This window comes from Vespa mandarinia, chromosome 3 (assembly GCF_050613455.1).
Source record: "Vespa mandarinia isolate Hongniang chromosome 3, ASM5061345v1, whole genome shotgun sequence".
Classification (NCBI taxonomy): Eukaryota; Metazoa; Arthropoda; class Insecta; order Hymenoptera; family Vespidae; genus Vespa; species Vespa mandarinia.
The window spans coordinates 9,679,850-9,696,507 of NC_140812.1; the positions used below are offsets into that span (position 1 = coordinate 9,679,850).

The following is a 16,658-nucleotide window of genomic DNA, read 5'->3' on the forward strand; positions in this document are numbered from 1 at the left end:
GCGATGGCTTTGTACTTACAGCGCTCGTTTACCAGGACGTCTGTAATGGAGGGAACGTGCTATTAGTTTGGATGGATTTGTTAGTTGGTATACACAGATATATTTTAGTTTTTTTAATATTTAATATTATTAACTAAAGAAAGATAGAGATAGAGATAGAGAGAAAGAGAGAGAGAGAGAGATTATTGGTCAGTATTGTTATTATCGTTATTATTATTATAATTTTTTAAATTTCAGATTGAAGGTGTTCAATGATTAAGGCTTGATTATTATTATTATTATTATTATTGTTACTTTTATTAGTGAAAATAAAATCATAAAATTAACAAAAGATTGTTGATTAGTATCGAGGGATTAATTTTTGTTTTTTTCTTTTTTTAATTTTTAACGAAGGTTTTCAATGTGAAAGAGAGAGAGAGAGAAAAAGTGAGAAGGCAGAAGGGATGATTGATTATTATTAATAAAAATTATCAATTAGGAAAAAATGGTATAAAAAATTGAGTATCAATTTTTTTTTCTTTTTTTTTCTTTTTTTTTTTGTAATTTCGGATGGAGTTTTTCAACGAGGAGAGAGAGAGAGGACTTGATTATTATTATTATAAATAAATAAAAATGATTTTTTCTTTTATTTTTAAGGAAGAAAAAGGTTTAAAAAATTACATAAACGGTTCGTTTTCCCTTTCTTCTTCAGTCTAACATAACAGTCTGAAATGATATTGAAATTCGCGCGGATCGCGAGTTTTCGAGTTAACGTCGCGAGATGGCATCGTCACTGTTGTCGAAAAAAACGAATTCTTGGCGCGAAATTACGAATAGAACAAAGGTACGAAGAATGAGAAGGAGAAACTGAAGGATGGGAGGAGATATATATATAAAAAATATTGAAGAACGATAAATAACGCGGTACGTATTTATATAATATACAACGATTTCAGATAGTTACATTAGTAAAATACATTATTATGTTATACATCGTGGGTAATAATGTATATTTAGATATTTATATATATATATTTTTTTTTTGCTTTTATTGTTGTTGTTGTTATTGTTGTATATATAATAGCAGCAGCCAGCCCGTGCCGTGAAAAAGGGGCTACGACGATTTATATAACACTTGTTATCTTTTTTTTTTTTCCGTTTTTCTTTTTTTTTCGTATGATGTTTCATAAAGAAAATCGACAGCAGGGGTTGTTTTGATGAAGACGTTGAATTTTTTTTTTACCTCAACAAGATTAAATTTAACCAACCAATTCGGTGAAGGTAAGATCCAGATCGTCGCAAATGTATTTGTACTTCTCTTTCTCGTGGACGAGCTCGTCTGAAAGGAAGCGAAAATTGATCAGAAAAGAAAAGAAAAGAAAAGAAAAGAAAAATAATAACGAGAAGATTTTATATATATATATATACGAACGAACCGTGTTCGTTTCGTAAGTTTTGATTTATTTATTTACTTTTTATCTTTTCATTTTATTATTAGTATTATTTTTTTCTTTTTTTTTTTTTTCTTTTTGAGGAACTCAGAGTAATAGATTTTTAATTCATTCTTCGAATTCGAAGTAATCGAACAAATTATAAAGCATCATTGTTCCTTTATGTATGTATGATATATATATATATGTAATGTACATATGTGTAATTAATAAGATTGTAAACGATTTTTCTACGATCGGTAATGCAAAAAATGTGATTGTAATATCAGGAAAGAAGAAAAATAAAAAATAAATAAATAAATAAAAATATAAACAGAAATTTGTATAACTTTATCGACAAAAAAAGAAAAAAAGAAAAAAAAAAGTCTCCGCTGGTGTGTCCTGTAATCGCAGAAGGTTAATAATTGAAATAAGAGAAGAAAAGAAAGAAAAAAGAAATAGCAGTGTTTTTAGTTAATGGATTAGATTTTGTTATTTCTTCCTTTTTTTCTTACTATTGTTATTTGTTCTTTTTTTTGTTTATTTTCATGGCGAAGCAATTATGATGTTAAGAAGCGTTACAGCTTAATAAACTTACGGAATACGTGTTAAGAGAGCAAGCGAGACTGTAAGAAAGGTAATATTTTTTTCTTTTTTTAATTTTCTTTTTTGAATTTTTGGTTGAAGCGTTAAAGGGGGATGGTTAGTGGCGTTGTTAGACGCCATAGAGTTCGAAAAATGCATTATCCAGGCCATCGCCGATCTCCTTGTATTTCTCCTTTTCTGTCACCATCTCATCTGCAAGCATTAGCAATGTTATTTAGGGAGAAAAGCAGTATTATATACATATAAATATAAATATATTAATATAATTACTTCTTTAATTAATTATATACAAACTTGATAAAAAAAAAAAAAATAATAATAATAATAGATGAACAGCGTTTCCTGTGTTATTTTTGTTATCGGTAGCTTGGCATTTGAATTAAATTAATTATCAGTGTATCAATTTATCAATTAATTATTGATTATCACTATACTAATTATTTAACTATATAAAGATTATATTAATTATACAGATTGGATCGAAAAAGATCTATTTTAGATCGTAGATCTATATTAAAAATCTATTTATTTATTATCGAGACACTTTCGAAGACTTTTAATTAAGTAGGTAATTGTTACTTAATACAATCCGATGAAATGGAAAAAAAAAATGGTTTTCGAGGAAAAATTTTATTTATTGATTTTTAAAATAACATAAAAACTTTTTCGCACGTAACTGTGTAATTAATAGATAAGTATACTTTAGACTATATTAATTGTACGAATTATTGTATCATATTTTATAGAGATATATTTTTTAGAACTTAAACTTTTTTTTTTTTTTTTAATTATTCACATAATATTAATATTAAGCACGTAATTTCGGCAAAAAAAAAAAATATAAATATAAATAAGTAAAAAATAAAAAAATAAAAAAAAAAAAGGAAAAGTAATTAAAAAATTAATGTCGTTCTTATATTTAATTAAAAATTCGAGGTAAAAGGTAAAAAGAGTACGACGAGGAGTATATGAAAAATTAAAATATAAAGAAAAAAGAAAAAAAAAAAAAAAAAAAAAAAAGAAAAAAAAAAAGAGAAAAGAAGAAGAAAATCTCGTCGTACTCTTTTAATATCAAACGAGGATGTGTTAATTAGCAAAAAACAACAAGCAGGATAGTACTTACTATTTCGGCGATGATCAACAGCGATCACGTAGTTCACTTCTCTTCGTGTACGAAGACATGCAAGATCACAATCGGGTGTTTTTAACGGACAGGCAGGCGCAGCCAGTTATGTATACACATATATATATATATATATATGTATGTATGTATGTGTATATATATATATATATGTACATATTTATTAGACGCGTGGACACGCAGTTGTCAGTCGCAGCTGATTTTATTTGCATGGATATTTATATTTATTTATTTATTTATTTATTTTTATTAGATTTTATTTCTTTCATCTAATGTCAAAAAAAAAAAAAAAAAAAAAAAAAAAAAAAAAAAAAAAAAAAAAAGAACAGATAAAGAAAAAAAACATTGGATCAAAGATGGATATTGTTAGAGCGCAAAAGAGAGAAAAAAAATAAAATAATAAAACAAACAAAGAACAGTTAAAATTGCAAAAAGAAAAAATGAAAAAAAGAAAAAGAAAAAAATTGAAAAGATAAGATAACAAAAAAAAAAAAAACAACAACAAACTGCACACACACACTCGGGTTTTTCAAAATTAAAATATATATTATAAACAGTTTTATATATATATATGTGTATATATATATATATAATAATAATAATAGTAATATATATGTATATGTATAATAATAATCATTATTATTACAATGTGTTATTAGAGTGTTATTATCATTCCATTCGTTTATTTTAATATTAAGTAAATTAATAAACTAAAACTCTTCTCTTTCGTGTTGAAATTGATTTTTTTTTTACTTTTATTTATTTTTTTTTTTATTTTTTTTTATCTTTTTTTGTTTTTTTTTGTTTTTATGTAAACTCAATTTATATGTATATGCGTTATCTATCTGCATTTCCCATTTCGTTCGTTTATATCGTTCCTCCTTCTTCTTATTTGTTGATAATAATATTATTATAATATTTCTTTCGTTTTGTTTTTCCTATTAAAACATTATCTTTGTAACGGATAGGCTAGGGATGAGGAGTTCAATAGGTTGGGGTTTTGAGGGTTAAGAATGGGGTAAAAGGGGAAAGAGAAAACTTGTATATAAATGAGTGAATGAGTGATAGTGAAAGAGAATAATATAGATCGGAGAGGTGTCGGTGGATGTGAAATAATTAATAAAATTAATTAAATGTTTTTACGCAACGACTCGCGCGATTCGCGATTGTGCTTTTTCATTGAAGATAAAAAAGAAAATGAAAAAGAAAAGGAAAGAAAGAAAGAGAGAGAGAGAGAGAGAGAGAGAGAAAGAGAAAGAACTCTATTCTTTTTTTATCTTTCATAATTGCGATTCTATTTATCTATGAACATTTAGCAACTCGGATGCCCTTCAAGTCTTTCTACAAATAAAATCTTCCTTTAAATATTTTTTTTTTCAATCTGTCTCTCTCACATACTCTCACATACTCTCACTCTTCTCTCTATCTCTCTCTCTCCTTGTCTTCATATTATTTTCATTTTTTTTTTCGTTTTGTTGTATTCGAAAAATAATTAAAAAAGAGAGAGAAAAAAAGAAAAAAAAGAAAAATAGAAAGACCAAAAAAAATATCGTCCAAAAGAAGATCGAACTTGATTAACGAATCATTATTATAATGTTACTCGAAAGTAAGAAAGAATAGTAATAACGATAATGATAATAATAATAATAATAATAATAATAATAATAATAATAATAAAAATAATAATAATAATAATAATAACAACAACGATGATAAGATGGTGAAGATTTAAAAGGAACGAAATTAAAAGAGAAAAAAGAAAAATAAAAGAAATGTGAATGTGGAATAAAGATGGCAAAGGGTTGAATAGAAAGTAGAAAGGGGGAGGGAATTGGATAGGTAGGCAGGTGCAGGCGAGTTAAGGGTGGCGGAAGAAAAACTTCAATGAAGAGAGGACGAACCCGCTTGACGATTTGGCAGTGTGGGGCGTCACGTAATTAAATGCACGCTTTTTAATTACTCATCCCGAAAGAGAGAAAAAAAGAGAAAGAGAAAGAGAATTAGAGAGAGAAAGAGAGAGAGGGAGAGGGAGAGAAAGAGAGAGAGAGAGAGAGAGAGAGAAAAGATTAATAGTCATAGGTAAAGAAAAGAGAGAAGAAGAAAAGAGATATTAATCTCTATCTATCTATCTATCTATCTATCTATCTATCAATATATCTATTTATCTATCTATCTATCTCTTTCTCTCTCTTACTTCTTTTCGAACGAAAAGATCGAGATCCACGAGAGAAACGAGCCCCTAGGAATGTATATATATATATGTATATATCTATGTATGTATTTATTTATTTATTTATTTATTTATTTATTTATTTACTTATTTATTTTTATTTTTCATCTTCGTCTTTTCGTAACGAGGAATGTTTGTCGATTAAGAGAAAAGAAAAGCAAAAGAAAAGAAGAAAAAAAAAAAAGAAAATTAATTAATAGAAGAGAGTAGTATAACACACCTAATGCAATACATGGAGATGGGGGGTGGACGGGTGGGGGGGGGGGGGGGGTTGGTTGATGCGAGGACCATCAAAAGATTCACGTAGGTGATATTTAAAAATCGATTTAGGTATACCTTTTTCTTTTCTTTCTATTTCTTTGTTCTTTTCTTTTTTTTTTTTGTTGTTCTTTTTTTTTCGTAACCCTCTTCTTCCTAGGATCGCAATTAGGCTCTCTTGTTGTTTTACCAATACGAAGGGAAGGGGAAAAACCAAGAGAGAAAGAGAGAGAGAGAGAGAGAGAGAAAAAAAAAAGAAAGAAAGAAAGAAGAAAATTAGCTCGTAAAAGTCACGTGTAAAAGGATTTAATTAATCTTTACGATGACTTTTCTCTCTTTTTTTCCTTTTCTTTTTTCTTTTTTTTTTTAAAGAAATTTTTCTGTTCCCACCAACCCTGTATCAACATCCTCCCCATATAGCAACTAAGTAATTTGATCATCATCATCATCATCATCATCATCATTATCATTATTATTATCATCATTATTATCATTATCATCGTCATTATTCTTGTGATCGTCGTAATCGTATCGATTGAATTCACGATAGTACGAGACACGTATGAATTTTAAATTATTTCTAGTTATTTTCTTTTTTCTCTCTCTCTCTCTCTCTCTCTCTTTTTCTCTCTATCTCTATTATTATCACTATCACTATCTTTTTCTCACTTCGTTCGCACGCTTACACGCATACACAAACAGACACGCACACACACATACACAGAGGGGGGGGGGGGTACATATACGTTTATACTTTTTGTCTCTCTCTTTCTCTTTTTTTTCCTTATTTGTTGTTCCTCCTTGTATACACAGAGAGACAACGCATTCATGCTCACACACACATATTCATACGTAAGACACGTACTAAGAGACATCACGCATTAGTCACATACACACACATACACGCACGCACGCGCATAATGCGCGTGCACACATACACACACGTTAGACTGATTCTCGCAAAAGAGAGAGAAACGTATTTTAATATATATATATATATATATATATATATATATACACATACACACATATATATATGTGTACGTATATTATTATAACTATTATTATTATTGTTATTATTGTTATTATTATTATTACTACTGTTACTACTTAAGAAGCGTGCACCACCACACGGAAAAAATAATCCGTACGCGAGCGCGCCTTGGAAAATTATTGAAATAATAAAATAATAAACTTATTAATAATAAAGCGTGGCTCGTTTCTCTTTCTCGCTATAATATATACGTTGCTGCTTCTCTTCTGCTCTCTCTCTTTTTTTTTTTTCTTAATCAATCAATCAATCAATCAATCAATTATTAATATCTTTTTGTCTTTTTTTATCCGTTTTTTTTTGTTTTTCATTATGTTTATAACGTACGTGCGTGTTTCTTATCTTTCCTCTTTCTTTTCTTTTTTATTTTTTTTTTTTTAACTCGATTCTCTATATTATATATTTTATATATATATATATGCGCACGCGCACATGTGTGTGTATGTGTATATATCTGTTTCTCTCTGTGTATGCGTTATCATCCTCTTTTGTTGTTGTTGTTGCTGTTGTTGTTGTTGTTGTTGTTGTTGTTGTTGTCGCATCGTTTATTTTTCTTTCAGTTCGTTCGTTCGTTCGTTCGTTTATTTGTTTGTTTGTTTGTTTATATGTTTATGATCTGTATATTGTTATTATCGTTATCATTTCACGAACGTCCAGACCAACACACGATCTACATGTTCTGGATGTCATGCAGGGTGGCTTCCATTTCCTCCTGGAGCAATTTGTTTTTCTCTCTCTCGGCTGCGAGGTCGTCTGTAAAGATTACCGTTTATAGAGGGAGAAGAAGAGGGGTGTGTCCAAAAGAACACGTACGCGAGAGAGCCAATAGAATGAATGGATTTTTCGCGGGGTTGTTTTAGTTTTTTTTTTATTTTTTTTTTTCTTGTATATTTCTCTTTTTATCATTGTTGTTTAGAGAACTAAGACGAACGAAGTGGGGGATATGAGGGTGGAAAAGGTGTTCTCGCAAAAATGCTGGCAAATAAGTATGGGGGTGCGAAGGGGTAAAGAGGGGGGAGCGTTGGCTCACAATAGTTAGGACTTAGTCGATGCAACAGTAAAAACACGGCACACGAGCTTGCAAACCAGAAAAAAAAGAATATATCTGCATTTTCATATAAACAGGAAAAACCGCAAAAAAAGAAAAAAAAAAAGAAAAAGAAAAAGACAAAAAGAAAAATAATGAAAGGCTTAATTCTTTGATTACTTCACGATTATCGATAATCATCATTGTGCTTTAATATCATTTTTCTTTTTGTTTTTCTTTTTTCTTTTTTTTTTTTTTTTTTTTAATTTAAAGCTTCTCGTGGGTCCTTATAAAAATCCGATTTTTTAATTCAACTTTCTTGTTTATTTTTCTTTTCTTTGCTTTTATTTTATTTATTGTTTCGTTTGTGCAAATTAAAAAAATTTTTCACTTTCCCGATTCTTCTTTTTTTTTTTTTCTTGCAAAAAATCATGAAATTTTATTGGCCAGTATGTAAATTGTTTTTCCATTTTTCTTTGAAATAAAATTTTTCCAAATAATCGATGAATGTTCTCATTGTTTATTTCGATTATGTTATACAACGGTAAAAAAAAAAAAAAGAAGTGCATACAAAAATCGGATTTTCATGGAACGTAGCTCGAGTCGATGCGTTAATGTTCATAATTAGGAGCCGTATTCACAAATCAAACGTCGATTAATGTTATTCATTTGTTAATTATAGTTGCTTGATAACCGATTACCTCGATATGTTTTATATTTTTTTTATTTATTTTTACTTTTTATTTTTTTATTATTATTATTTTTTTCTTTTTTTTTTATTAATATATACATCTATATGTATATATATACCGCCAAAGTGATCTGAAATCTTGAAGAAATTTCAATAGACAATACGATATATATAGCAACGAGCGATATATATATATATTATGTTATATAATATATATTTGCTGTCGATAATTAATTTATCGATTCATCATTGTTGTTCTCTCTCTTCTCTCTTTCTTACTATCAATATGTGAGCACAATAATAATAATAATAATAATAATAATAATAATAATAATAATAATAATAATAATAATAATAATAATAATAATAATAATAATAATAATAATAATAATAATAATAATAATAATAATAATAATAATAATAATAATAATAATAATAATAATAATAATAATAATAATAATAATAATAATAATAATAATAATATCAATGACAAAAATATCAATGCCACATGATATTACTAAACATGCTTTTGAGGTAAATTTAAAGGAAAGAGAGAGAAAAAAAATTAAATCAGTGAAAATAAAATTGAACAAAATTTTGAAAAATGAATTTTTAAAAAACTAAATAAAATGAAATAAATAAAATAAGAAAGAAAGAAAGAGAAAGAAAGACGGGATATGAAAAAAAAAAAAAAAAAAAAAAAGGCTCGTTTTTAAATACAAAAAAGAAAAATATAAAATAAAATAAAATAAAATAAAATAATAATAATAATAATAATAAAAAATTAGAAATAGTAAATGAAAATAGTTACGAGAAAGAGGAAAATCTTCTGAAAGAAAATCGAATCGATAAAAACGCGTTTAAATGTACGAAAGATGACGAGATATAACCGACGACGCTCGTCTTCTCTTTTTACTCACGTTTTTTTTTTCCTTATATTACGATCCTTTTTTTTTTTTATATATATATATATATATTTTTTTGGTTTTGTTTTATACGCACCTTCGAGCCTGTCGACCTCCTTCTGAAGTTTCTGCACCGATCTCTCTGCGAACTCGGCGCGAGCTTCAGCCTGTAAAATGTTTAGAAATTATTAGAAAAATTTCTCTATGAATATATGTACATTATATTCTTGACACATACACACGCACGCACGCACGTACGCACGCACACTCCGTCGACTTCGAAAATAAATAATAGAAATCATCGTTAAAGAACAAGAAATTGAACTAACATTCAATCCGAAATTGCAATCGATTTTTGAAATTTCGAATACAAATAAGAAGTGAAAGTTGTTCAATGAAGTGAATCGATGAAAAATTCCAAAAATGAATTCGATCGTTGATTGCAAAATGGATTTTCAAAATTTCTAAAATTAAAATAAACGAAAAGTAGTATAGACCTCGAAAATGGTATAGAATAAAATCTATTTTGAATTGCAATTGATTCTAGTGATTCTGAAAATAAATGTTAAAGATTGATTGATAAAAATCGTGCCGATTTTAATTCAATCATTATAGATTGCAAATAAATTTTCGAGATCGACGTATAATCATTAAAAAGTGAGGAATGTATATTATTTCAAAAAAAAAATAAAAAAAAAAAAATAAAAAAAAATAAAAAAAATAAAAAATTCCACACCATGCAAAAAAGAAAACAAAAAAAAAAGAAAAAGGAAAAAGAAAATTCAAAGAAAATATCAATGAATTTATTATCGTCGTGTAATCTATGTAAACCAGTTAGTTAAAAAAAATTTTTTCTTTAATTGTCTTTCTTTTCCTTTTCTTTTAATTTCTTTTTCGTTTTATTTTTAAGAATTATTATAATTTAATTTTATATGATTAAGAAAAAAAAAAGAAAAAAGAAAAAAAATTGCACAACAGTCAAACAAAACTCGCATTCCTCGCATACCTGGAACGATGTGAGATAATGCGCTTCTAAGGATGATGATAAACTTACATCACTTATGTATACCTAAATTTTTTTTTTTTTTTTTTCACTAAACTCTTTCAATCATCGAAATTTTTTTACAAAATTTCGAAATTCTTAATAAAGTTATATGATAAATAAAAATTTATATAAAGTTATTTTATTAAAAATATGAATTTTGAATTTGAAATAAAGAATTTGATAAAAAAGAATTTGATAAAAAAGAATTTGATAAAAAAGAAAAAAAAAATGTAATTATAACAACAAAAAAGACTTTTCTTAATTCTATTAAACTGATATATATATATATATATATTATATATTTATTTATTTATAATTATGTATTTATATATATATATTTTTTTAATTTTTTTTTCCATCCGATTTTTTTTATACACATATTTTTTCTACATTTTCAAAATATACATTCTAATTATGCTTACCTCTTTCAACTGACTATCCAAGATCTTGACCTGTCCCTCGAACGTCTCCTCTCTTTGCGTCGCCTATTTTTTTTTAGTGAAGCACAAGAAAGGCCAAAAAAAAAAAAAAAAAAAGAAGAAAACAGAAAAGAAAAACACGAGCCATCGTTAGTACATGATTATTACAAAAAAAAAAAACGCTAAATTAGTTTTTTTTTTTTTAATTATTATTATTATTATTATGTGTGTGTATACGTCGCACTAATGCTCTAAATTCGCTTGCAAAATTCAGAACTCGATGAAAAGGTATGTATGGCATGTATGTATGTATGTATGTATGTATGTATGGCATGTACATATGTATAGATATATCTATAAGAAGGGGTATGTGTGTGGGGGGTGTGATAGGCGGCGCAGGAGGTGTTAATTTTTTTTTCTTTCTTGTTTTTGTTTTTGTTTTAGTACTACGATCTAATGCGATGTGCGTCACAGGCCTGATATCTATCGACGCTTATTAATATTAGATACGATCGTGACAAACCAACGAAACAAACAAACGAGAGAGAGGGAAAAAAAATAATAAAAAAAAAAAAAAATAATTAAAGATTAAAGAAAAAACCAAGAAAAAAAAAACAAAAAAAAAAAAAAATAAAAAAAAAAAGAACAAACAAACAAAAAGAAGAAGATGTATGAAACTAAATTAAAAAAATCAAGACAGAGTAATGCAAAAGCGCAAGACACTCCCAAAGGATGTGTACCTCCTTTAGACGAGTGGTAAGGGTCTTAATTTGGTTCTTGTATTCCTCCTCGCGCTGGTTGGCCTACGTACAGTACATTACATTACATTTCTCGATAATATATTAAAAGGAAGAAGAAAAAAAAGGCGATGAAAAAATAAAAAAAGAAGATCTTACAAGAAGAAGTAGAAGTAGAAGAAGAAGAAGAAGAAGAAGAAGAAGAAGAAGAAGAAGAAGAAGAAGAAGAAGAAGGGGATCTTTATTTGGTATTATGTACGCAATTTAATTGGACGTAAAAGAAGGAAAAAAAGAAAGAAAGAAAGAAAGAAAAAGTAAAGAAAAAAATAGGGCAAAAAAAAAAAAAATGGTAATTACAAACGAGAAAAATTATCGAAACGAACGGAATATATACCGTTAATAGTTATTTCTTTTTAATTATCGATCAAAGAAAATTGTTTTTAATTAAAACAATCTAACAGATCTTCGTAAAGATATTTTAATATTTTACCATTCTACCATTAACATCTCTTCCTTATCAGACTAACGTAATTAACATTAATTAACAATATTGTTATTAACTTTTTTTTTCTTTTTTTTTAATTTTCATTTTTATTTAATAAGTATTTATAATTGTAACAACAATCCTACTATTCGTAATAAATTGGCCAATTAAATTCGACGTATGTATATGTATCTATTCGATAACCGATTTTTTTTTCTTTTTTTTATTTATTTATTTATTTATAACGAATAGAATACTAACTAACACTGCGATATTATAATTCGAATTTGTAATGGTTCCTTTCGTACTTTTTTTTTTTTTAATTTTTATTATTATTATTATTATTATTATTATTATTATTAACTTTACCTTCTCCTCCGAGACCTCGAGGGATTTCAGGTTATTACCGACCACGCGCAGTTCCTCCTCAAGTTCAACGATTTTGCTGTAAAATAAAGAGAAAAAAAGAAACGGGATAACAAAAATCGATCGTAAAATCCTTCCAAAATGGAGATATCCGCTCCCCTCTCACTACCCCCCTCCCCTCTTTTCCCGTTTTTACCCGATCTTTTCGAGGTATCGAAATATCTCACGTAACAAATTACAAAGAAGAAAAAAGAGAGAGACAGAAAAGAAAAAAAAAAAATAAATAAATAGATCGTAACAACGTCAAAAGATTTTTGCTAATTTTCATTTTTCTTATTTTTTCTTTTTTTTTTGTCTTCTTTTTTTACATTTATAATTTTCAAAAGTACATTCATACGATCAATCAATTAAATTGAATTTAAAATGATTGGAGAGAGATAAATCGATCGACTCGACGAAGAACATCGACGAGGAATGGTAATGGCGAATAGGGAAAGAGAGAGGAGAGAAGAGAGAGAGAGAGAGAGAGAGAGAGAGAGAGAGAGAGAAAATAAAAATAAGTAAAAAAGGAATAAAGAAGTGGTAGTCGAGTCAAAAAGGATGGATGGATGGATGGATGGATATAAATGGATAGACGGATAAATAGATAGTTATAAAAAGTAAGATTCATGCAAAATGGGGGGTGTGTCCCACTTACGCTTCCGATAATTCTGCCTTTTCCTCGGCCCTTTCGAGGTCCTGCTCCATCATGACTAGTTTCCTTGCGACCTGTGATCAACAGCCACACGTGTCATGCGAATAAAGCAAGAGGAGAACGATTATGAGAGGATTTATAATATGATAAATAGAAAGAGAGAGAAAGAAAGAGAGAGAAAGAGAGAGAGAGAGAGAGATATATATTAACACATTATTGACGTCATTGGGAAGTGAATCATGGTTAAGATACCAAACGATTGTTAATTCTACTCTCGTCAATATTTTAAATAGAAAGTTTCGTCCAATAAGGAATAAATGCGAAATTAAAAAAAATTTATATACGTTGTTTCAAACGGTTGGTATAATTATTGACATATTTCTTTTTTTTTTTCCAATAAATATCCAAGAACTATTTCATGTCGTATATATAACGTCAATCATGAGTCAACATATGTGTCTGTGTATGTGTAAGAGAAAGAACTAATGTGTGTCTCAGAAAACTGAAAAAAAGAAAAGGAACAAAAAAAAAACAAAGAAAAAGAAATATATAAAATAAAAAAAAATAAATAAATAAATAAATAAAGAGAACAAAAAATAAAACAAAATCAAAATCAAAATTACAAACAGTGCAGTTGTAATAAAACTTGGGATAATTAAATTTATATTTAAAAAAAAAAAATAATAAATAAATCAATCAATAAATCAATCAAAAAGGAAAAAAAAGTAAAATAAAATAAAATAAAATAAAAAAAAAAAAAATTAAAAAATGGGTGTAGTGAGGGGGGCGGGGGAGAAATGAAAAAGAAAAGAAAAGAAAAAACAACGAAAAGAAAAGTATAGAAAATTTGTAAAAAAAATGTTCAAACGAATGACATGTATATGCGGTTAACGTTCCAGTCTCGCATGCAAAAGAAAAAAAAAACAAAAAAAAAAAAAAAAAAAAAAAGGAAACAACGAGACACTAATTTTAAGGGATTATTTCTTCGGAAATAAAACAACAAACGTTGAGCCCTGGCTGCTTCCATGTCCTTCTCCTTCTCCAGAAATGGTTCTGCTTTTCACCTACGCCTTCATGATCCTTATGCACTCTCATCGTTAACTGTTAAATTATTCATGGCACTCAACGGTGCAAACTTCGTGCCGTGTGATAAATAAACATTTTGTGTCGGCTGCGCTTTGCCTCTATTCGTGACCGAAAAAAAGTAAGAGAAAGAAAGAAAGAAAGAGAGAGAGAGATAAAAAAAAAAAGAAAAAGAAAGAATTTTCTCTTTGTCTTGCACAATGATATCTTTCAATTTTTCGCGAAGAAAAATAATTATTAAATATTAATTTTTAATATAATTAAATATAATATATATATATATTAAATATATATATATACATACATATGTAAATAAAATTAAAAAAATTTTTTTTCTACATTTTAAAAATCTCTCTCGCTTTTGATTGGTCACGAACGTACCCCCTCCAAAGGAAATCGTGATTTTTCTAATTTTTAATTAAACATTTTAGAATTTGATCATTATTATTATTAACATAAAAAACAAATTCAATACCGAAATATTATTTATATATATATATTTTTTTTTCTTTTTTCTTTTTCGATTTAAATTTGATTTCCCTCGAAGAGCGTACACGAAATATGTGTCGTTAAGCCAATTGAATTTTTTTTTTCGCACGCACGCACACAAAAACATAAATAAATACATACACGCAATAATGCCGTTATTACGACGGTGTCTGAAAGTGAAAGAATTAATAATAGTAATAATAGTAGTAGTAATAGTAGTAGTAGTAATAATAGTAAGTACGACGTGCAGCGAAAAAAAAAATAGAGAGAGAAAAAAAGAGAAAAAGAGAGAGAGAGAGAGAGAGAGAGAGAGAGAGAGAGAGAGAGAGAGAGAGAGAGAAAGAGAAAGAGAAAGAGAGAGAGAAAGAGAGAGAAAGAGATAGAAAAATATACGAGAAAATATTGTAAACACATATTTCTCGATATATAGCAAACAAACATTAATATATATAATATATGACATAATTCAATAAATATGGCGGCATCGAGCGAGCGAGTGAGTGAGCGAGCGAGCGAACGAGCTAGCGTGTGAACGACAAAAATGTTTTGAACTCTCTCTAATTTTTTTTTTTAAATCATCATCATCATCATCATCATTATTATTATTAATATTATTATTATTATTGTTGTTGTTGTTGTTGTTGTTCGTGAGCAGAGTGAGGGTAGTAGGAGTGGAGCGAGGCAAAAAAAAAAATTATTAAATACATATCGGTAAAAATATCGCAGCACACGTTAGAAAGACTTAAGGGGGTTGAGAGTTGGAGGGAGGGAATTGAGAATTGGAAATTCGAGAGTTTCGGGATTAATGATCGATGGTTGAAGAGGATCGAGGGGGTGTGTGGCCGATGATGACGGGCAACGGGTAAAGAGGGTTGGAAAAGAGGGCCAATGGAGATTTAAAAAAAATGAAGGTATATAAGATTATTCGGAATTTTTTAAAAATCGGATGCTTACGACTCTCCTGCCTCGGCGCGTTCCTCGGCACGCTCAAGATCGGCCTCAACCATGGCCAATTTACGGGCAACCTGTGGTATATAAACGACACATAACACTTGTTTCTTCGACCTTAACTATATTATTCTCTCTCATCAGTTATTAGATATTTTTATTTATTTATTTATTTTCTTTCCGGTTCTTTTTCTTTTTTTTCGTTTCAAGATCAAATCGATTTCCATTCCTATATAATTTTTTCTTTTCTCTCTTTTCCGTTGAAAGAGTTCGTTTGTTGTTATGACTCCGCTTTTTTTTTTTCTTTTCTTTTTCTTTTTTTTTCTTTGTTTCTTCAAACGCGATCGGAAGAAGAATAAACATCGTTCTTATTGAATAATGAGAATAAAATATGATATTTATTAATAAGTTTGTTATTAGAAAAATGCGTTTAGAAGATACAACAAATAAATTTGTTTGACTTATGTTTGAAAATCTTTTTTTTTTTTTTTTTTTTTTTTTGCTTGCGATCAAACTGCGAAAATATTTTTGCTACGTGATATTGAATTGTTTCAAATAGATCAAATCTCTACGATAATAATAATAAAATAATGATGATGATAATAATAATAGTTATTATTATTATTATAATTATTTGTCCTTCTGTTATAATTTCTGATATCGATTTTCTTCCGATCACGTTTCTTTCTATTTTTTTTTTTTTTTTTTTTTTCTTTTTAATTATTTCAAGAAATCCAAAAAAGAAAAAAAAATTGGATACATTTTTTGATTCTTGTGGACCAGCAAAGGAGCGTGTATATACATATGTATATATATATATATATACACATAATAATGTAATATTATTAAAAATTATGTTAACGAACTATAAAAAAATCTCGTTTTGCTAGTCCACGATAAATATTGTTTTTTATCATGCAACGAACTTCCAAGCAAGCATGACGACGCAACGCGCATTTAAATTATTCTCTCCTTGATAAGCATGGGTAACAATATTGTCTGTACTATTAATTAACTCGCTCTGAACGAAATAATTATTCCCATAATTAGATCCATCGTCTTATTATTATTATTA

General features: G+C 27.7%; 1 protein-coding gene across 15 annotated transcripts in view; it reads right to left on the reverse strand.

The window, feature by feature from the left end:
* Window positions 1-896: 896 nt before the first annotated feature.
* The window catches only part of Tm1 (tropomyosin 1), a 51,084-nt gene continuing 35,322 nt past the window's right edge, over window positions 897-16,658 (reverse strand). For 3 of the 15 annotated variants that reach the window (XM_035874055.2, XM_035874041.2, XM_035874060.2), the window contains 5 exons: window positions 13,067-13,137; window positions 12,373-12,448; window positions 10,786-10,848; window positions 9,416-9,485; window positions 5,723-7,448 (listed from right to left, as the gene is read on the reverse strand). In XM_035874055.2, coding sequence (XP_035729948.1) covers window positions 7,366-7,448; window positions 9,416-9,485; window positions 10,786-10,848; window positions 12,373-12,448; window positions 13,067-13,137 — 363 coding nt within the window. In that variant the 3' untranslated portion in view covers window positions 5,723-7,365. Of the gene's footprint in view, window positions 1,319-2,007; window positions 2,208-5,722; window positions 7,449-9,415; window positions 9,486-10,785; window positions 10,849-11,522; window positions 11,586-12,372; window positions 12,449-13,066; window positions 13,138-15,589; window positions 15,661-16,658 lie in introns of those variants that run through there. The other 12 variants (XR_014981976.1, XR_014981975.1, XM_035874056.2 and 9 more) reach the window with 9 other exon arrangements.